The 22966-nt window shown below is 37.1% G+C and overlaps 3 protein-coding genes across 3 annotated transcripts; 2 read left to right on the forward strand and 1 right to left on the reverse strand.

Annotated features, from left to right (window-relative positions):
• LOC131647169 (putative cyclin-A3-1) lies at window positions 1-2265 on the forward strand. The gene is made up of 6 exons (XM_058917082.1): window positions 1-487; window positions 599-751; window positions 864-903; window positions 1061-1246; window positions 1568-1702; window positions 1942-2265. Exons 1-6 carry the CDS (start codon window positions 42-44, stop codon window positions 2008-2010), a joined length of 1029 nt encoding a protein of 342 aa, XP_058773065.1. The 5' UTR covers window positions 1-41; the 3' UTR covers window positions 2011-2265.
• A 6459-nt stretch (window positions 2266-8724) lies between these two features.
• LOC131647170 (LYR motif-containing protein At3g19508-like) lies at window positions 8725-9501 on the forward strand. Its single transcript, XM_058917084.1, has 2 exons — window positions 8725-8965; window positions 9052-9501. The coding sequence occupies exons 1-2, from the start codon at window positions 8771-8773 to the stop codon at window positions 9103-9105; spliced, it is 249 nt and encodes an 82-aa protein (XP_058773067.1). The 5' UTR covers window positions 8725-8770; the 3' UTR covers window positions 9106-9501.
• Window positions 9502-16082: 6581 nt separating this feature from the next.
• Window positions 16083-22206, reverse strand: LOC131652643 (uncharacterized). Its single transcript, XM_058922562.1, has 2 exons — window positions 22099-22206; window positions 16083-21708 (listed from the first exon to the last, which is right to left on the reverse strand). The coding sequence occupies exon 2, from the start codon at window positions 21701-21703 to the stop codon at window positions 20465-20467; it is 1239 nt and encodes a 412-aa protein (XP_058778545.1). The 5' UTR covers window positions 21704-21708; window positions 22099-22206; the 3' UTR covers window positions 16083-20464.
• Window positions 22207-22966: the final 760 nt, after the last annotated feature.

Below are 22966 nucleotides of genomic sequence, written 5' to 3' on the forward strand. Positions count from 1 at the left end.
TTTACGCTGATTTCGTTACTTTCTCTAGTCTCTACTCTACCATGGCTTTGGACGCACCTCCTGAAGAAGACAATCCCAAACGCCGAGCGTCCGATCATCCCGACTCACCGGCCTCATCAAAGAAACGAGAAGTGGTCGGCGAAATCGCCAATCTCGACATCCAGAGCCCATCCACAAATGGAGAGAGCTCCTCGACCGAGGAGAGCAAGCAGCTTTCTCCTTGTTCCATCTACAGGTATCTACACGCCATTGAGATGGATGAGAATAAGAGGCCATTAGGGAATTACATTGGAACAGTTCAGAAAAGGATGACAAATGATATGCGTGAAATTCTCATTGATTGGTTGATCGAGGTTACGGAGGAATTCAAGCTTATTTCCGATACTCTTTATATCGGCGTTTGTTGCATCGATCGTTTCCTCTCTGTTCGTCCTCTCGACAAAAACTACCTCCAGCTTCTCGGCATTACTGCCATCCTCATTGCCTCGTAATCATCTAATTTTTATCTGCACGCATCTTGTTGTCTTCTTGCCTTTCATTTCTGCGTAATTCTTGTTATTTCAATATTTTGATATAATTTATTGTTAATTAACAACAGGAAGCAAGCTGATATTTCTCCTCCACCCGGGGAGCGACTGTGCTTTATGACGGATAATACTTACGCCATCTCCGAGGTTATACAGATGGAGAAGGACGTTCTTGAATGTTTGAACTCTGATTTATGCTATCCCACCTCTAGAAATTTTCTCAGGTGATGGACTAACTAGCCTATTTCATTTGCTTCTGTGTTTGGTTTTTCATTTTTCACATATTGTTTTTTTTTTTTTTGTATCTACTCACTTCACAATTTCTGTTTCCTACAGAATTTTGATTGGAATTTTTCACAGTCATACTAATACTCTGGTATGATTTTATAATATTTTTTTCTCCAAGAATGTATGTTAAGAATGATTTAGATACGTCTGTCACATCGTTATTGGAGAGATGTTGCGTTTTGTGTTTGAATGACAGGACTCATATGTATCTTACAACTGATTTTATTGTTTTTCTACTGTCCTAGCGTTGTACCAAGCCATTCGATTACTTGGTCTCTAAGAAATATGACCAGCAAATGGAATTCTTGGCTTGTTATCTTCTGGAGTTATGCCTATTATCATCAAAATGCATCAAGTTTTTACCTTCCATTGCTGCTGCTTCCGCAATATTTCTGTCGAGGTTTATACTTGAACCAAAGGATCACCCTTGGGTACGAATTAATGTTGCAATTCACTTTCATTATTGTTGTAACTGTGTTTATTGAATGCAATTCAATTATCCATTTAATGTTGGCTACCTTAATAACAATTTGATCAACCAAAAGGGCACACTAGGTTTTTTATGACATGATCCGCTCTATTGAACTTGGTGCCTAGATAACATACTTGATGACCCAATTGCAATAGGTTATGATATCATATTAGAATATTTGAGTTTTTACCTAAAAACTGTTGCATTCAGGAATCACTCATGGGCATCCGTTGATGCCCTTTGAATTTAACCTAATATCTTCCTTTTTATTGTGTAACAGACTCAAGAGTTAGAATGCCGATCAGGATATAAGGCAAGTGACCTGCAGGAATGTGTCCTTGCAATACATGATGTGCACTCCAATATCTCTGAGTGGCATGTACAAGCAGTCCGGGAAAAGTACATGAAATCTAAGGTAGGTAGTGGATTTTACTTGTAGTCAAAGTCACACGCATTCACGCCTTCAGGGTTTTAGTGACCATTCAATCAAGATCGGTCAGGGTCACATGCATTCAGGGTCATTAAATCCTCGAATGCGTAAATGCGTGGTTAATGTGACTGAAGTGAATCCATTTTAGTAGTATTCACTTAGTTTGTCAGTGTGTTATATTGCATCCATCACTAATATATAATCTAACTGGCCTTTTTACACAGTTTATGAGTATGGCATCTATGACTGCGGTAGAAGTTCCTGCAAATTATTTCGAGTCTATTGATCAATAAGATTTTGAGCCCTTGAACATCATATGCACCTTCCACCCACAAATTTTGTCGAGTCTGTTTCGAAGAGCTCCGTCAACTTATTACATAGCGCTCAATCAGTTTATTACAGATGCCAGAGACTGTGATGATGTTGTTGCTGTTTTGTATTATTTGTAAACTGTCAGATGTTGCTCTTTGTATGGATAGGTATATTTTTTTGTTTTAATTTTTCGGTTTCAATAAGTAACAGATCCAATAATCTTGAATTCTGTTAAATTATATCATTGATTGATTCAATCAACATTCATTATTCAGTTTTTTCTTGAAGTATTCATGTTTAATTGAAATTTACTGACAGCAGATCAGCTAGATCATGGTTTTAAATAAAGGTTATTGTGATATAGATTATGACAAGGTAACACTAACGGCCAACATCGTTTTTTTTTGTTAAAGCGGAGTGAAAAATAATCACTCCAAAACAATGTTATGGGAGCGACGAAACACATTGTGTGTGTGATGAAATGTAGATACATATGTGCTGAAATGTCTACCAGGACATAACTTCATAAGAATAATCTCTCTTTTATCTGCTTAAATATAATACAGTATAAATCTAGACAAATAGGGGATAGTAGATTTACTTTGTTTCATATCTTTAAGTTTAAAAAGATATGAATTTCAAAATTATTTTAGGTATAGACATTAGATTTTATTATGATTACTTAATTCTATCATTCATAAACTTACCTATTGCTTCTTCATATCACAATTGAAACTTATGTGTGCTAGACAACTTAGTGCTCATTAATTCTATTACAACCTTTGCACTAACTATTATTTTTCGACAATCACACATTTGGTAAGAATCTTTCTTCCTTCATATTTGCTTCTATGTGTTGTTATTGATAAAACGGTCAATATACTTAAATGTAAGCATTTTTTAAACTTAAAAACAGTGTTTTAAAAACCGGACCGGACCGGACGGTCGGACCGGTCGAACCGGGAACCGACCAGATAATCGATCTGGGTGTGAACCGGTCAAAACCGGTGTAAACCGCTAAAACCGACGATTTTTGTGAACCGGTGGTTTAAATGCATTTTTTTATTTTTTTTTATTTTAAAAAATTAAAACAATGTCATTTTGACTATTTTAATTAAAAATTAAAAAAAAAATAAAAAAAATAAAAAACATGGTTGTAGATGCGGTTGATTTTGTTACAGATAATTTTGAAATTGAAGAAAGAGATTCCAACATTGAAACAATTTTTCTTTTATTGAAATTAAATTTAGTAAACAATGAAATTATTTTGTTATAATTTATTCAATTAAATTATGTTGCGATTAAACTTTTGTTTATATTTTATAATTATATACTATTTGATTGTGTGTGATACCTATGTGTAAAATTTGAATTTAAATTATGAATTTGTGAATTTTTTTATAATATGATGTTTGTAAAAAATTTAAGTACTAGTTATATTTTGTAGGGACTGAATCATCCGGTTCGACAGATTTTATACCTATATAATTTTGTTATAACGACCGGTCTATTCAACCGAGTTATCCTGTTTAACCCGGTTTAGTCATGCGGTTCGACCAGTGACCCAGTGGTTCGACCAATAAAAAAGTGACCCAGTACCCTCACCGGTTTGATGTCCGGTTCGATTTTTAAAACACTGCTTAAAAAGATATTGATCCACATATCTATCTTTATGCAAAAAAATCTATTGGCATTATAAAAAAGTTTTTTAATTTTCACATGTTCATTAATTTATTAGGATATGAGCATGTTTATTTATTTGTTCTCGTTTGGCTCTGTCTTACTGTATTCAATTTGGTAGCCAATGCCCAATACAATCCATAAATATATTGTAAATTTACATGAAGTTCTACAAACCAATATCACTTTGCTACTCGTATAAAATTGTGATATTTCAATTCATGCAAACTTGAATGGTGAGAACAATTCTGTCGAACATTGTAATAACACACTCATTTGAACTTGCTTTTTTGTTCTATAAAGTAATTGTTATGCTTTTTTCCTTCAATGAGGTTATAGCTTTTGTTCGACTGGGGAACAAAAAATGATAAATGAATCAGTCTGAGAGACTGGTCTCTTAGAACACTACATTAAACTTTCTGGTGCAATAATGTGGGGTGTACCTGCAAGGTTAGCACTCCAACGTTTAAGATAATGAAAGAATAGAATTGATGTAAAGTGGAGATGCCATTGAATTGATGTAAAGTGGAGATCCCTCGTGTGGGGGTGTGGACTGTTATGCGGCTGATTTGGATGGCGTGCGATGTGTGAGAGCCCATAATCGCATATTATTATGGAGAGCCAAGATCCCCCTGATTCGACCATGTGCTCCCTTGTTATCCGCTAATGGGCTTCTCTTATTGGGCCTTCTAGACGGTCTAGAATGGTTGTCCACCAAGCCATTGCCTCAGCTTTACAGGGTGAGGGTTTTGCCGAGTCTGCTCCTAAGTCGAATTTTATTTGGATCAGGTGAAGAACCTTAATGGGACATCACTAATATTGGGATTTCGCGTATTAAATGTATTCCCTTTGCTTGATGTCGTTTTATAGGGAGCTCTTGATGCATGCTTCTTCCTCTATCAACAATGATGACTCTTTGATTCTAGGATACTTGCACGTTTAGGAGATCTAGGTCGTTGAGAGTGTGGTTCTCCCCTTTTTTGCTGTAAGAGAATGTCTGGTTCCTCGTATCGAGAGTATCCATAAGAGCTTCTTAGCTTTCCATTTTCTACCCTTTCGTCACTTAAAGAGTATAAGACATTCTTGCTCTTCCTCTTTCTTGCTTCTTATTTCCTGATATTTAAAGAAACACGATCCGCCTCTCTCACGACTTCTTCTGCACCGTTACATGATGAAGACACGTCACTCACCAATTTCCACGTAAGTGACTTATTTTTTAGGAAGGCAGGATATCCAATAAAAGGACGACAAATCTAATAAATAGGCATTATCTAATTAAGGGCTATCTGCGTTGTCTCCTAAAATTTTTACACAAACATACCAACACATAGTGTAAAGTTTTAGTTAATTAAATTTATTTCCACGAAAATGTTGGATTCCCACGATTTAAATATGATAACAACTCAAAAAAAAATTATGTGTAAATAACATTTCGATGAATAAAAAATAATTGAAAATAATTTTTAAAAACTAAAACAAGGGTGAGATTATTGCATTTTCAATACCACATCCCTAAAATTATAATTTCAATCATTCAAACAAATACACTTTTAGTGTACTAGATTCATTTAAGAAATGTATAAAGAAGAGGCAACTGTATAAACCTCTCTTTTTACACTTATTACACTTGATTAATTACTTATAAAAATAAAAATATGTTTAATTCATTTGCAAATATAAACAATTAAATTAATAATAATCAAAATGGTGATTAATCACATATTTAACGTGAATTAAATATTACTTAATTTTTAAGTGATATTGTGCCTTAGAAGAAGTGTATAGAAAATGTGGTATAAATAAAGGAAAATTCTTTGCCCACCTCCCAACCTTCTAGGTCACCTCTGGTGAAAAACCACATATACCCTTGACTTCGGAAATGCATTTCCGAAATGCAAGAAAAAAGTGTTTTCGGAGATGCATCTCCGAAAGCGCCTTTTTTTTTTCAAAATTTGTCTTATTTCGGAAATGCATTTCCGAAAACACCATTTCGGTAGTTCATTTCCGAAATATTGCGCGTTTTGCAGATTAGGCAAAACAGCCCCCTCCCCCATTCATTTACCCTAATTCAACATCAAACACAACCCTGAAGAGAAATTTTGTGCAAACACTTCCAAGGCTACATCAAAGGCTCCAATAACCTTGCTATACTACATTCAAAAGCCCTTCAATCTCTTCAATCGGTAAGCATTTCGAGTTTTAGATATATGATTAAAATTCATATTAGGGTGTTTACAAATAGCAAAAAATGTATTAGGTTAGGTTGGTACTGATATTTAGGGTGTTTAGAATGATTAAACATAGTTTTGAAGTTTGTTTTTGGGGTCTGCCATGGAAGTTGCAGAAAACTTCCTCGCAGGGGTGTTTCGGAAGTTCATTTCCGAAAACACCTCCATTCCCAGTTTCGGAAATGAACTTCCGAATTGTATCAGAAGTGCAATTTTTTTTAGTTCTTTATGTTGTCTCGCATATTAATCGATTTCAATTGTTTTCAGGAACATGTCAGGCAACCAAGCATGCATCAGACAGGGTAGAGAGACCCAGACTACGTCGGCTAGACGCGAGCGGGCGGCGGCGCAGCTGGCGTCGACACAGGGACGGGGGCAGGGCCGGGGACGACGTGTGCGAGTTCCCGTGGAGATGGACGAGGGTCCCTCTACATCTGGATTGAGGAGTCGTCTGGCTCGGGTATCTTCTTCCCGCCAGCGAGAGGAGGAGGAGGAGGAGGTGGCAGTACCATACCACGAGGCGGAGGAGGTACCGGATGTTGACCCTCCACTCGGGGAGGAGGATGAGCAGGAGGAGGACTACCCGGGAGGGCCCAGTGACACTTCTGTGCTGCTTACCTACCGCGAGCACGTCGCTCGGCGTATCTGGGAGGGAGAGGTATTTTTTATAACTTTCCCGACTACATTATTTAACCGTTTATAATTTAGACGTTTATTCAATATTTTCTTAACGGTCTATTTAACATATTTTTTTTTTTTTTTTTTTAACAAGAGAGAGAGTCGTTGAAAATGGTGAATCACGCCCGGAAGGTTTTCAGTCTGTTTAAACCGACTACCGAGTGTTTTAACGACGCGGTGAGAGCTTCAGGGCTTAGTGGGCTCGGCATGACGGTGTATTCCACCATCAGCCACGACATGCAGGGGGCCTTTGTGGAGTGGTGGCACAAGGAGACGTCTTCTTTCCACTTACCGGTTGGGGAGATGACGATCACCTTGCATGATGTGCAATGTCTTCTCCACCTGCCGATCAGGTGGGCGTTGTTGCACCACTCCCGGATCCAGAGGATCGAAGCTAGTGAGTGGATGGCGCTCTATTTGGGTATGGAGCCCGAAGTTGCTCACTTTGAGTGCATCACGACCTGTGGGCCTCATATCCGGTTCACCACACTGAGCACTTATTTCGAGCACCACCTGGTGGCGGCGGCCGAAGCCGAGGATGCGGGTGACGACCTATTTACACACTATAACCGTGGATGCGCTCTCCGGTGCTGGTACATGCATGTGGTAGGCATTGCGATCTTTGTGGACAAGAGTGCGAGGTACGTCGACGTGACCTACCTCCGCTACTTCATGGACTTGACCACCGTTCACCAGTGGAACTGGGGGGCAACTACTCTGGCATACCTATACCAGAAGCTGAATGAGGCTTCCAACTGGAGGACGAGGCAGTTGACCGGATCCTGCACACTACTTACGGTACGTTTCATTTTAATTGTTTCGTATTTATTTATGTTTCGTATTTATTTTTAATACATTATCGTGTTTGTGTTTCAGAGCTGGATCATCTCTTACTTCTCCCACATCCACGACTTCCACATTGATCCTGAGTACGATGATGCCATGCCCAGGGCCGCCAGATATGTTCTCCAAAGGGGGAACAATGCAGTGGGACCATACTGTGGGTACGTGGACCGCACGATGCATGATGACGTCACTTGGAGGCCATTCAGCGACTACACTCATATTGTCCCCTTTGACGGCATATATTTATATTCTGGCTGGTTGGCATGCGGGATCAGCACCATGGTTCGGTATCTCCCTGAGCAGTGCATGCGGCAGTTCGGATTTGTGCAGATGATACCCAGGTCACCTTTTGAGGCTGCTCCCGACACAGTGACCCGAGTGCAGCTCACTGCCATATTTGAGGATTGGGAGTATCATGTGGTACCGGAGGAGTATCGTCGCATTCGGGTCACCCAGGACTGGCACAGTGTGGATGGATATGTCACATGGTTCTATCGGGTGTCACATCCTCTGCTGACACCCGATGCTCCCGGCGCTCCTAGGCCAGCACACGAGGAGATCCTGGAGAACCAGCAGGCCGAGGATGATCACGCCATTGATCTCCTGCCGATCTGCCAGCGGATAGAGGTGCTTGGGCGGGACGCATTGGATCGAGGTGTCGTTCATCTGGGCGGTCCAGAGGCAGTCGCCGTGATGGAGATGATCGTCACTGATGCGGGCCGTGCGGCGGCATACAGGCGGCAGAGGAGGTCCCAGGGAGAGAGGGTTAGGCATACCCAGTAGTGGTCGGGTTTATTTTTTTTGTTTTTCGGATTGTATCTTTCGCACACTATTATCATTTGGATTTGGATCGACTTGTATATATTACTATTTTTATCATATTAGTATTTTCTGTTTATATGTCGCTTATTTTATTTGTCGTCTTCCTTTAATTAAAAATACGAGACTGTTTCCAAAAACATAAAAAAAAAACACAGTTTCTGCATAATTCGGAAGTTCATTTCCGAAACCCCCCAAAATCTGAAAAAAGGTGTTTTCGGAAGTGTATCTCCGAAAACACCCCCCATTTGGTGTTTTCGGAGATGCACTTCCGAAGTCTGAAAAATTTTTTAAAAAAAAATACTTCGGAAATGCATTTCCGAAGCATGGGTAAAGTGGAGTTTTTGCTTGGGGTGACCCCTATAGCGAGGTGGGTAAAGAAATTTTCTAAATAAAATATCTTTTTTAAAAAAAAAATCACTTAAAAAAAACTAATACTATGTCCTACTAACTTGTCATAGCTGGAAAGTGCATTGTTGTTGGAAAAGAGATGGAGAAAGCGGTGAGAGCTTACGCAGAGGTTCTGAGACTTGTAAGGCGTTTACCAAAGGATTCAAGGGGTTATTACGCCAAATACGCACGCGAGAACTTCGTCAATTACCGTGAGGTCGATCCTTCTGATTCCACAACTCTCCATGATCTCTTTCAACGTACCTACAATCATTCCATATGGGTCCTCCATAAGGTCCGTTCTCCACTTCCCTTTAATTTCACTATTTCTGAATCTCAATCAATTTTCTAATACAATGGATTCAATTCAATCAACTGCAGTATTCGGTTGATGAATCTGCCGCCGATAAGCTGAAGGTGATATGCTGCGAGTAGTGTCGTGCCGCCCAACTGTTTGTTGTTTTTCCCCACTCAACGCTTTTCTAATAATTTGCAGTTGGATTAATATTTTGTTGAAGAGTTATAAGATTCTATTTATTTATTTATGATGATATATCATGTAACTGCAATAAACATGTCTAAACAAAACAAAGAGTAACTAAATTTATCATACAGTACTAAGGTAATAGATGGTGTTTCTAAATAGATATGAAGTCTTACAATTTAATTTTATCTTTTGCTGTTTCCAAACGGTGTAAAATTATGAGTTTGGATTCCTTCAGAAAATCTGTGGTGAATTAGAGAAATCTCATCAATTTTTTCATATCCGGTGTAAAATAGGACATAAAATACTTTCAAAGGTAAAATGCGAGTCTCTTGATATTAGTATTAAATAGATATAATTTATTTATAATATATTTTTATATTTCTCATTTATAATGATCAGAAATTAAATTTGAACTTTCAAAATATATAGTTTGACCTGCCTTCTCTTATAAATATCTCATATATTATTTTATTTCTAGACTTTTAACATAGATTTTTACGTTCATAATTAAATATTTGAAGCGTAAAAATAAATAATGGATTGTTTGATAACGGAAAGTTGATAACACACGACCTATCAGTTTTAAACCAAATTCTTGATATCATATTAAAAGATCTTGAGCTAAATTCAATCATATAAAGCCGACTTAAAAGATAATAATTGTCCATTTATTAAACACACGTTTGAAATCATAGTAACTTTTATCAATATTAGAGTCTGTATGGTAAGGCCATAAAAAGAGCTTTTAGCTTTTTACCTCATATAAATAAAAAAGTTCTGTTCGGTAACTGTTTTTAGATTTTTTACTAGTTTTTGTCTTTTATTTTGAAAAACTATTTGAAGTAGCTTTTGAGTTTGTAGCTTGTGACTTTTTCTTCCATTTATACCTTTATTATTTTAACAAAAATCTATTTTTACCCTTCGATATATATTATGATTCAATATTTAATACTTTTTTAAATCTTTAATGTTTTTAATAACATCTAAAGTACATAATAAATTTTGAAATAGTGTTGATAATTCTCAAGTTAGTGAAATGTAATCGAAGAATCAATGAGATTAGCCGAGACGAAGAAAATTAAAATTTCTTTTATATTTTTATAGTATAATATTAAATAATAAACTTATTTTTATCATTAATTTTGATTAATTTGACTGAATTCAAATTTTATGTATTTCGTTAAATTTATCTATATAATTTTTATACAAATTTAAAATATTTTGATGTTTCTTAAATTTTTCACATATATTAAAATTGTTTTGTAAGTTTGTATTAATATATTTATTTTTATCAAATATAAATTAATTTAATAATATAATATAATATGATAAATAAATCACAAATTAATTTATTTTGAGATTAATGTTAAATCTTCAAGCACATGGATCATGAAGGAAATTCTGAGTACTAGAGAGCTAATCCAGAAGTATCAAACCCAATGGGATGATATGTGTCAGAAAGGAAAATTCTGCTGCGGTGAATTGTTTCAAGCTTGCAACACTAGTCCTAACATTCCATGGAGTAAGCTGTGTTTGCAAATCCAGCAAGACCCTGTGCTATTATGATATTTTGGCTCTTATGTCATAGAAGGCTAGCTACCAAGAGTAGGTTATGTCATCTTGGATTCATCAACACAACTACTTGTAGTTTCTGTGATATGGTTGAAACTGACTGCCACATTTTCTTTGAATGTGAAGAATTTCAGAAGATTTGGATAGTTGGGCTTCAATGGCTGCAGACTAATCACATTCCCAAGTAATGGGACGAGGAATTCGTATGGATCATGAACATGGAAAAGGAAAAGGTTGGAGGGCTAAACTCTTCAAATTGGCCATTACCGAAGCTGTCTATGGCATTTGGCACCATAGAAATAGAGTGGTTTTTGGTAACTCTAGTGATTGCAATCAAATTATACATGAGATTATTAATAAAATTGTTTATAGGGGCTGGACTTGTAAGATTCTAAAACCTCATATAGCTATCCTTATGGTTGTATAGGTTTTTCTTTTAGACTTTGGTCTTTCTTGTAACTGGATCCGTGGGATCGCTTTGTACCGATTATTTTTGGATCAATAAAGTCTTTGCTTCCAAATAAAAAATTAAAAAAATCACAAATTTCTTAATAAGAATGTCCTTTTGTGTCATTTTGTATTTATCAGCCTAATTTACCAAACACTCAAATTAACTTATCAGCTATCAGTCACCAACTACCAGCTATCAGTCACCAGCTATCAGTTACCAGTCACCAGCTACCAGCTAATTTTATCAAACAGAGCCTTACTCAAAATTTATAATTATCTTTTTAACATTTCAAAATTTCAAGAGGAATATTAAAAAAAATTGGATAACATTTTTTATGAACTATGTAGTAAGATTATATGAGATAGATCTAGTTTAATGAGTTGGTGTAGTCAAATCTATGAATCCCATCTCTGCTCACATTTTTTTTTGACATTGTTTGCACTAAGATCATGTGTGTTCGATCTTTTTGAGCTCTTTAATTTTGTTGCCATTATTCTTGTAAAAATATTTATTTATTGTTTTAAGAGACACAACATTGTTATGTGTTCTATGCCGATCAGATCGACTTTAGATAGATTTATGCTAATCATATTGATCCTGGCCAGCAGTCAGATAAATGTCCTATTTCTTTAAGAATCTTCATAAGATGCTAAGATTATCATCCTAGCGATTATCAAAGATCTCAGTTGTAAAGCATCCAACAGGTATTCGCAATTCACTCATAACTAATAGCAAGTTAATTATTCTCTCTCCCATTATACATAGGAAAGACGTCAAAATCAGATAATAAGTTTCAAATACAATTTCATTTCTCTCTTCATATACTGACTTGGACATTAAAGTTTAACCTTGCAGATACCCAGACTCCACCGCGTCGGAAGCCGCAATCTGCCATCACCACCATCCACTTTCTCATTTCTGGTTTTTAAATGGAACAGTGACGTCATTTGTGGGAATCGACTGTTGATTCCTACGATTTCCACGAATTAACATTCTTTCTCAAATTTTCGCAATTCATATTCTCTTATGATCATCAAAGCAAATATTTGTACTCAAATGCGAAAATCTACTGTGTTTTGATTTGATTCAGTATTATCTCAATCTCATTTCCTCAGATCTCCAGATTCTCAATTCTTACTTTCAGCGGTGGTGGTTGGATCTGAGGCTACTCGATTTGCCGCTGCGCACAAGAAGCTACTGCCACTGCGCACAAGAAGCTACTGCCACTGCTCAATCAATAAGGAATCAACCACTTATTCCTCCACCGCAAAGCGGCGCAGGTTTTAAAACGGTCATTCCACTTTATCTATAGCTGGTTATACTTTTGCAATTAGCCAAATCTGTTCAAGCGAATTTGACAGAAACTCATGTTACACTTCCTATTACGCAACCTGAAGACTTACCTAACCTCTAAACCCTCTAGGAGGACCTCAGTATGCAAAGTGCTAACGATTTGTTCAACAACATATTAAACATCGTTCGACAATAAAATTCATGCACCTTTCAAGTAAGGCTCCAGCGCCTTGAAGAAAGCCTTCTCAACGCTCTTTCCCGCGAAAATACAGTTCAAGAAGTTGTTTCAAGGAAGGCTCGTGTTGCCATCTGTAAACTAGTCGAGACAAAAAGAGACGAGGCTCTTCAATCAAAGGACCGACATAGAAGCATGAAGCATCAGACTCTTCCTCCCAACCCTGGTGGAGACAGGGGCAGTCATGCTCCTTCCCTAGCTCAAGTAAAAGCTCATTCGAGAAAGGTGCAGCTAAAACACCCACTGTCAATAAAAATACTGGAGAGCAAGATCCCTAAGTCTATGGAGAAACCAATCGAATTTAGCGATTATGACGAGAAAAGGGATTCATACGAGCATATGCAGTTTATGGATGATCGACTATGATACTTCAACGCTGATGACGCGTCCAATTGCAAGTTGTTTGCAGTAACCCTCATCATACCAGCTCAGTTATGGTTCAGTAGGCTGCCCGACGAATGTATTGATTCTTGGACAGAGTTCCGCAAAACAATTTCTATGTAATTCACTACCCATAAGCGACGACCTGTAACTGAAGTTGTCCTAAGCAAAAGCATGCAAGAGAAGAGAGAAAGTTTACGGTCATATATAAACTGATTTGCATAGGTATCTATTGAGGTAGAAGAAATCAATAACGCCTCCAGTGTTGGATCTTCGAGAATGGTCTTCTGATTGACCATCCTTTCAAGCAAAAGTTAGGAAAAAGGAAGGTAAAATTCGTCCAAGAAATGTTAACCATGTTCGATCCTTACATGATCTTGGAAGAGAAACTATCTACGCGTTTTATTAATCCTATCTATGTCGACCCTCACTCCAGTCACCTGGTTAAGAAGGAGTCCCACCGGCCACCGGTGTCGGGATGATCCTAACAGGGGAATGATAGGGAAGTACAATAAGTACACTCCTCTGACGGTCTCTTGTGAGAAGATTAATCAAGACTGTGTAAACACTGAATTTCGAAAAGCAGAACCAACCCGCATACCCCGTTGAGAGTTATCCCAGACCAACAAATCAAACTACTGTCACTTCCATAGAAGCCATGACCACAATAAAGAGGGGCCGACTAGATGAATATGTGAAAGGAGGAAAGTGGGATAGAGAGGAGTTTCCTAAGGGTAAGTCTCCCTTAAAGATCGCAATGGCCGAGACAAGTGGGGAAAACAGGGAAGTAAGCAAAGGAAAGTGTCCATACATTGCTGCCATAACTGGAGGAGCACCGCAGACAAACCTCCCGTCCAACGGTACCATGAAGAGAAAAATTGTAGAAATTATGGTTGTCTACCGTAAGGAGAGCAACATGCCAGCATAAATCCCCAACCAACCTATGCTTCGGTTTCAGAACTCAGAAAAAGTCTGAGGCATTGCCAACAAAAATTTCCCCTCGTGATCATTGCTACAATAGGGAAGTTTGGCGTATCTCAGATCCTCATCAATATTGACAGTTCCTGCGACATCATGTATTCTGAGTTATTTGAGAAAATGGATCTAAACTGAAGTAACTTGCTGCCATAAGAAGGCTCAGACCTCCAAGTATTCAACGGGACCACAACCCGTCCCTAGGAATATGTGGAACTAATAGTTTTCATTGACATTGGGGAAGATATCCAAACTGTAAATTCTCAATTTCTTATTGTTCCTTGCAGGAGTGTTTACAACTGCATCTTCGGGTGACCTTTTACGGTCATTCTAGACGTCGTCGCCTCGCTAGTCCAAAGAGGATTGCCAGACTCTCCAAAAAGATAACGGAGAAGGCTTAACCAAGGAGTTCAACGTCACTTTCCTCCTCGGGCAACTCAATAGGATGGGAATCCATCCTCCAAAAAATGGCTGAAAAGGTCTTAAGGACCAAATAAATAAGCGACGACCATCTCACCTGGTTATATTTCCTATTCTTTAATCATCCCAAATGCTATGCCTAAATCATTTACCCTTTGTATACATATATCTCTACCAATAGAAAAACAAAAATATGCTTTCTAAAGACACTATTTTCTTTATGATTATGCATAGCAATAGGAAATCTGATGTACAACCAAAGATATTGATGCCCGAAACACATAAAGTTAGGGGTGTTGTCGAAGAGGCTTTGTATGTCTGACTAAAGCAACCAATACCCCACATAAAGTCAGGGGTACTGCCGGAGACGCTTTGTATGTCTGAGTAAAGCAATCACCCCCCCCCCCCCCCGTATAAAGTCAGGGGTGTTGTCTGACACGCTTTGTACGTCATGCTAAAGCAGTCAATCCCCCACATAAAAACAGGGGTGATCTCATAGACGCTTTATATGTCTGGCTAAAGCAATCAATCTCCCTTAAATAATGATGTCACACCCCTGTCTAGCACCTAGCCACTCTAGATGTCATGGTGGGTTGGCCACACGTATATCTCTGGTCGTGTTTTCATCTAGTGGGGAGAAGGGGAACCGACCCTTGATAAGGAACGGTCGTAGTGACGTCCAGTAACCTTTGAGGGAAGACCTCGCAAGTTCATAAAGACTCAAAGTTGTCCCGAGATCGTGTGAAACGCCTTAAAACGGCGGCGTCCAATCAACTCCGAGGGAAGAAGACGCGGTCTGAATCACAAAGGATTAGCAAATGTTAAGCCTAGAATGAAAATACAGGATGCAAGAGTAAAACCTGTCAAATAAACTCTAGAATTCACCAGATAAAGAAAATATTGAATTTTATTATATCAAAAGATGATCTTTGACTCATGCCAAAAGTGTTTAAATACATAAGAAAGAAACTTTAATCGACTTTTAATCCAAAACAGAAGAAAATAGAAGAAGAAGAAGAAAAAGAAAAAGAAACCCTAATGGACTTTTAATCCAAAACAGAAATAAAATAGAAAATTGCGGAAAATATTAAAATATTGTTTTTGTACAAAAAACAAGTCGGATGGCTTATAAAGCATTCCTACATTAGTCTCCTTCAACTCTAAAGAACTCAACCCCGAGTTCTCTTTTTGAAAAATAGCCTCATCTGCTTGATACTCACGAACATTTGCAACACTGAAAGTATTGAATATATTCGTGAAATCCGAGAGAGTTACCACATAAGCATTATTATTGATCTTTCGAGTCACTATGAACGGACCATACTTGCGTGGTTGCAGCTCGCTGTAAGTACCAATTAGAAACCTCTCCTTACATAAAAACTCCATCACATCATCTTCCATATTAAAATATTTAACTTTCTGGTGTTTATTTAGCATGGGAAGCAAATCGTTTGGTAGCTCATCTACCGTCAATTTTTCTAGAATTATTGTTTCCTCCTTTACAATACTCATCAGCCCTTTACTCGCCACTTGACAGAAAAATTCAGTTTCTTTAACAGTCTTAGTATGCTCCATCACTAACTACTTTCCCCTTGTATTCTTATCAAAATGAAAAACAGGAGCCATAACAATTTTAAGTGCGCCCCATGTAAACATCATCACGTTATCTCGTCCTAAGTGATATCATTATCAAACTGTCAAGGCCTACCAACTATACTATGAAAAACATCTATATCAAGAACATCACAAAGTACCTCTTCTCTATAATGATTTCCGATGGAGATAGGAACTCTACAAGCTAGTGTTACTCGAACTTGGGAGCCCTTGCTTACCCAACCGAGGTTGTATGGCTTCTCATGGGGTTTTGTGAACAACTTCAAATATTCTACCAATTTCAGTGACACCAGATTCTCCATGGTGCCACTATCCGCAATCAGATTACACACCTTGTTCTTGATAGAACAAGTTGTTTTAAACAAATTATTCGGTTACCATCATCTTTGGATGCTAGTTAAAATCTCTATAACACAAACTTTACCGCATCATCAGATTCTTCCTCTACAAACTCAACCCTTGCATATTCATCGTTCTCAATAATATTGAGCTGAGATAGAAGTGTTTATAGAGAAAAAATACTTGTTCTATCAATACTCACTTGTTGACCAGACAATAGGCAAATTTGATTAACAATATCGAGCACAAATAACATTTGAAGCTCTGTAGCCTGACCAAACAATAAAATATCATCTACAAACATCAAGTGAGATATGAGAGGACCATTTCTACCTTGCCTCCAGAGTTTTCCAAAAGCCTACCTCCACACTATGAGAAATAAGATGAGGCAATTTATCCATACAAACAACAAAGAGGAACAGAGAAATACAATCTCCTTATTTGATACGTCTTAGAGGGTTGGAAAACTATGATCTAGTTCAATTCCATTTCACATTAGTAGTTACAGTTGTAATAGAGGCTATAATAATAGTTATTAGCTCTGAAGAAAATCCCACCTCCTTCAAGATATTTTCAATGAAAGACCACTTTAAAATATCATATGCTTTAGTTAAATAAACTTTAATAAAAAAATATCTCATATTCCCTTTCATCTTATGCCTGCTATGAACCATTACTTGTGATACCAAAATATTATCATGAATGCTTCTCCTGATACAAAGCCCGTTTGAAAAGGAGACACAATTTGAGGAATAATAATCTTCTACCTATTTATAACCACTATGTTAATAATCTTATACAAATTATTATAAAGAGAAATGAGACTAAACTGATTAATAAACTCAAGATGTGATACATTAGAAATTAAGAAGATATTTGTTTGACTAATCTCAACAAGCGCATCTAGATTAGCACACATTTTCTTTCTAAAATTACAAGTATTTGATCCAATGACATCCCAATTTTTTGATAAAAACCAGCAGGATATCCACCTGGTCCAGGTGCTTTCCAAGGTCCTATATCAATAACTGCCTGCCTAACCTTCGTAGCATTCACATGAATACTTAAAAGATTTAAAGGCTCTTGGGAAACTCTAGGATAAGAAACAGGTGTCTGAAACCATGCATTTTTCTAGCAGCTTTAGTAAAAAGATTCTTGTAAAAGGAAGTTGCCATAGGTTGAAGTTGGTGTTCATCTTCCACCCACATGCCATTAGTGTCTCGGAGCATTTGAACTAGATTTACTTATAGGAGATCCAAATTTATGGTTGACTCCCCTGGACCCAGGAGGATGGTCGGATGTGAACGACGTTTGTCGACAGACCTACCTATCTGACCCATGCAAAAGAAGTTTGGATAGCTCTCTGTGTTTAGTCTTTCCTTTGGAACGACGATGCTGGTCGGGAATACGAAACTACTACAAACTGATCTCCTTGCAACCAGAGTCCGGGGAGTTTTTCCTCATGGCATCTTCATTAAATATTGGTTACTTGACTGGCCCAAGTGATAAAGAAAAGGTGTGGCATACTTCATCCCAATCTGTTAGATCCGAGCTAAGGAGACCTCCGCTTAGCAGGTGGAGATCATGTGGTACCTATAGGAGGTGCCCCGGTACCTGACCTCTGCTTGATGTTAAATATGAACTCGTCGTATCTTCGATGTAGCCACAATGAGTACCACGTTAGCGATGCGAAGTACAAGCGACATTACGCCGGAAAATGGACGATGAATCTTAGGAATTCTCTTTAAGGAAGTTGCCTTCATTTTCTGGTAATCTTGGTGTGGATCCATATCTGGATCTAGGATTCTTTCTTTTGTTATTTTACGAAGTTCTCAGGGCAATTAGAGATGTTTTACGAAGTTCTCAAGGCAATTAGATATGTGGAATCTGATGAATCGTAGTTGAAATGATGATTTATTGAATCGACTGAGACATATCTTTGCATTCGCTTCTGAACGTTCTTGATTTCGTGACCTGAGGAGGTTATGAACTGGTCAATCGGAGATTGGGTATGAAATTATGGAAATTATAGGAATCGAAAGTTGATTCACACAGACACCACCACTATTCCGTTTGGGAATCAAAAATGGATGTAGTTAGAGAATTGATGATCTTGAAACAGTGGTGCTGATCTCAATCACGGTGGCGCGGGGTGGACCTGCATAATTAGCACTCTAGCGCCCAAGTCAATTCAAGATTCAAGATGAATGTAGTGAAAGTGGAGATCGGAGAATGTATCTGACTTTTGCGTGAACTAATTTATACCTTAGGTCAAGTGGAGTGGATATGAGATGAATTGGACCTTAGTCGTTTTAGTCCAGAACAATTCACTACTCCTCCTTTTGTATTTAGAGTCGTTTGTCCAACATTGAGAACAAAATCTCCAATGGAAGCAAGAGCATCAGCGCTTTTACGAATGCGAAGAAGATAGTCTCGTATGGAGGAATTGTTGAGTGTGCTGGAATACAAAGATGATTTCCCTTGACACAAGTTTGTTGGTATGTAAAAATTAGCATAAAAAAGTGATCCCATGGTTCAAACACATGAGCACAACATGTAAGGATTTTACTAGATAATGTTGATCAAAGCCAAAAAAAGAAGAAGCAATTAATCACATGAATAATTTGATACTTGCTCATGATTAATCTTTGTCGCATAATGATCATGAGAAATTTAAAAGGAACACGAGAACAAGCAGCAAACTCTCTGAAATTGTGAGCATTGACATGTGGATCAATATGTTTGACACCATATATGGAAGTTCTCTTCAATGAGTTTTTTCTAAAATTTTCAGAGAAAAATATAAGGAAGGGGAATAAGCTTTGTTCGAAGTTTGTGAATACAACGGGGAGAATAACGAATTACTTGAGCCATGTGACATGTGACGGTGAAGGTGTGAGGTATGTTGGAACTAATTTAGCAATTAATCCTTATAAAGCATGATCTATACAAAGATTAAAAAAATCTCTTGATAAAGACAACAGTAATTCTAAAACATATTCCAACCCCCTACCGATCGTAATTGCGGGAAATCGAACCGCGGTCTTCCCTACCAAGTTCGACGTCAATCACCACTAAACCAACTAACGATTAGTGATACCATATTAAAAATTAAACTATGAATTCTTTTATCTTTTCAAGTATGTTTTCATTTAATGAATTGTTAGTCACAAAAAGCTAATAGGTCACCTTAAATAAGCTAACAAGCTTAAGTCACACTCGTACAACTATCATAGCTTATTTTGGGAGTTAGTTACATAGTGTTTAGGCTATAATCTCAAATGGGTAAACAGAAACATCCTATGGGGTAATGATAATTGTTGTTGAACACGACTTACACGCTATGCTACTATTTAGAAGATGTAAATGGTGATCATATATGAATAAATGTTTCTTCATTTAAGATTTTGTTAACGATTGAATTAATAAAAATGACTTGTTCTAGCTGCTCTTTCTTCAAGTCCCTCATTTTTTTTTCCAAATGACATTAGGTATGGTTTAATGGAACTGTTTCCATGAATTGTTATTGAAGACACAGGTTCATCTTTCCGTGTTCTTCAAGTTCCTCATACTTTTGTTTTCCAAATGACATTAAGTATGGATTAATGGAACTTAGAGTTGGGCAGGTTGGCAGAACTCAAAATGTTGGGAAGAACAAGAATGAATCAAACACTTACATATTTAAGATGAAAAATAATAATAACCAGATACAAATACCAATCTGCCACACTTAGAATTAGATTATATGCCACGCTTTTGCATAAAAGAAAAGAAAAAAAAATAGAGACCACAACTTGTCGCAAGACTAAGCCATCATCAAACAGAATAAGTAGACGAACTCAGCAAACACACATCAAATGTTTCCATCTCCAAGTTTGATAAATAAAATAAACTAACCATCTTAGAAATTCATCTTTTGTTTGGCCAAAGCCAACATTCATAATTAAATAGAAACATAAATACTTTGTGCACACAACAAAGATAAATATAAAGATTACCACTGAATATATTGTACCAAGAAACCTAATTATGTTGGAGTGCTTGGCAATGAAATTAGACTGTTAGTGTGAAGCCATACCTCATGATCAGCCATGGCAATGCTCTCAATCTTGGTCACTTTTCTAGTCTTGACATTGTAACTAAAATGCATGGTGCACCTGCCTGCAGGCAAGTTTTCTTCTCTCATTGGTAATATAGCTACTCGAAAGATAATTTGATCGCAGATCCAATAACGAAATGCCAGAACTGTAATATTAAGCTCTTGGCCACAAACAGCCACATAATCAAAAGGTCCCATCTCATGGTAAAGAGACCATTTTTCAGAATCAAAATCCAAAATGTAGATTTGAAATGTCTTATAATGATCATCTTCATACTCACACACAATGCAAGAAAGTAGATTTCCCATCCATAAAAATTCCGCAATAGGATGAGGATCCATGGACACAGGGGGAAGTGAAAATTTTCTAACAGTAATTTCCTTGTCAACATCCACCACAGTTATTCCATACTGTGCAGATATCCAGTAAAGATAATTTCCTCCATCATAAAGTGGTTTCCATAAATTATGCCAGTCACGAGGAGCTTCTTTTCTATCTATCTCTTTCCATGAGCTATCTATTCCAATTGTTAGCACATAGAAAACATACAAAAAAACACCAGAAACCTCTAGGATGTCTATGTAGAACAGCTTGAATTTAGCAGTGTGAGGAACACACACTAAAGCAAACTGAACCCCAAGTTGAAATCGCTTTCGTGACATGGGTAAAGGAGGAATTCTAAGCCAACACTTGATGATGGGGTTCACAAGGAAAGTTTGTGCTTCCATAAGACTGCGGTGAAGCAGCAGCAATATGCCATTGCAACTGGTGACAATCCTTCCCATTTTTGAAGGTGTTCCCAAATCAGTCCTTTCAAATTCAAACTGGCCATTCACACAATTTTTGATATCCAAGAAATAAGATCTACTTTCAGAGCCACAATTTTCAACGTAAAGACCGGGTTTAGAATTTGTTAGGCATGCTTGAGCAAATTGGGAGGTTCGAATAGTAGTGGCCCAAGGTTTGCAAACATATCTTGCAGAGTTAACAAGACATTTAAGAGAAACGAAATTAAGTATGTGAAGCATCAAGTCTTGAGGGAGCAGCACATTTGAAATGACTTTACATCTCTTACTTCTATTTGAGTTGGAGTCTGAATCATCATTGTGAGTGCTGCACTTGTTTAATAATTTAAGACTCTGGCTTCTAGTTACTATTCTTCCCATTATTACTGGTATAGGTCACAACAAAGAATTATATTAGTAACTAATTTGATGTCAGAGTTGATCCCCGAACCGGACTATATCGGTGGTGGTAAATAAAAAAAACTAATTTGAATAGAAAATGTGACATCATGATACTATCCTAATCCTAATATAACGTAATAGGGTTAGTAGATTTCAAATGGAAATAAAAGCAAACTCTGAAACTGCAAAAGCTCACTGTAAAGTTGAAAAAAAAATAAATACAGAAGAATGCAAGCATCAATATTCAATAGTAAAGTGATGTTTTGGTAGCATTAGTAGGTGATTTTGTTGAGATCTATTTTCTGGTGATTGATATGCACATGAAGCGAAATCGAATGAAGAGGAAACAGATTGCAGCAACGATTTGCAGTTACCTTGGTTGATTGGGAGAATTTCATGTGAAAAGAGGTATCTTCTTCTGCCCTAGCGCGCCATCACAATGGAGTTTTCGAAATTGTTGGTATTTTGTCATTTATGTGTGTGTTGGGCTCAAAGCCCATTATAATTTGGTGGGTTTGTAACACACTTTGGGAGAGGTGTATTTGAAAAAAGAAATAAAATTAAAGACTTATAACAAAATCAAGTACGCAATTGTGGTTTTGCGCTTCATGCACATATACAAATTTTCTATACCAATTTTGAATTGCTAATATATATATTTTTTTATAATCAACTTTGTATTCAAGGAAAGTACATAGGGGTACTAGGTCCAAATACAAAAAATAGTTCTATACAACTAACCCAACGCAACACTAATTTACAAATTACAGATACATTAGAGGATTCTTAGACTATTCATAAAAACTACAGAACACCTTCTTCCTAGTCCCTATCGCTAACCACCACCAGGAATACATTATTACATTATGAACAATCTCATCTGGATCCGCCACCCCATTGTTGAATATGATTTTATTACGGTGTCTCCACAAACACCAGCAAATTGTCAGCCAAATTTTGCCAACTCTATTGTTATCGCATAACGGTTTTAACACATTCACTATTTGAATAAAATGATCACAACAATTGGTCTCCTCCTCATAATCTAAACCAAGCCAAATAAAAATCTACTGCCATACTACACTTGCACAATAGCAAGTAATAAAAAAATGATTAATCTCTTCCACCTGATCACATCCAAACTCAAACAAAGAATCTGCCATGTTCAGAATAATCCCTCTTTTTATCAATTGAGATTTTGAAGGAAGCCTGTCATGCATCAATCTCCATCCAAAAATTTTA

Source organism: Vicia villosa, linkage group LG2 (assembly GCF_029867415.1).
Source record: "Vicia villosa cultivar HV-30 ecotype Madison, WI linkage group LG2, Vvil1.0, whole genome shotgun sequence".
NCBI classification, from domain to species: domain Eukaryota; kingdom Viridiplantae; phylum Streptophyta; class Magnoliopsida; order Fabales; family Fabaceae; genus Vicia; species Vicia villosa.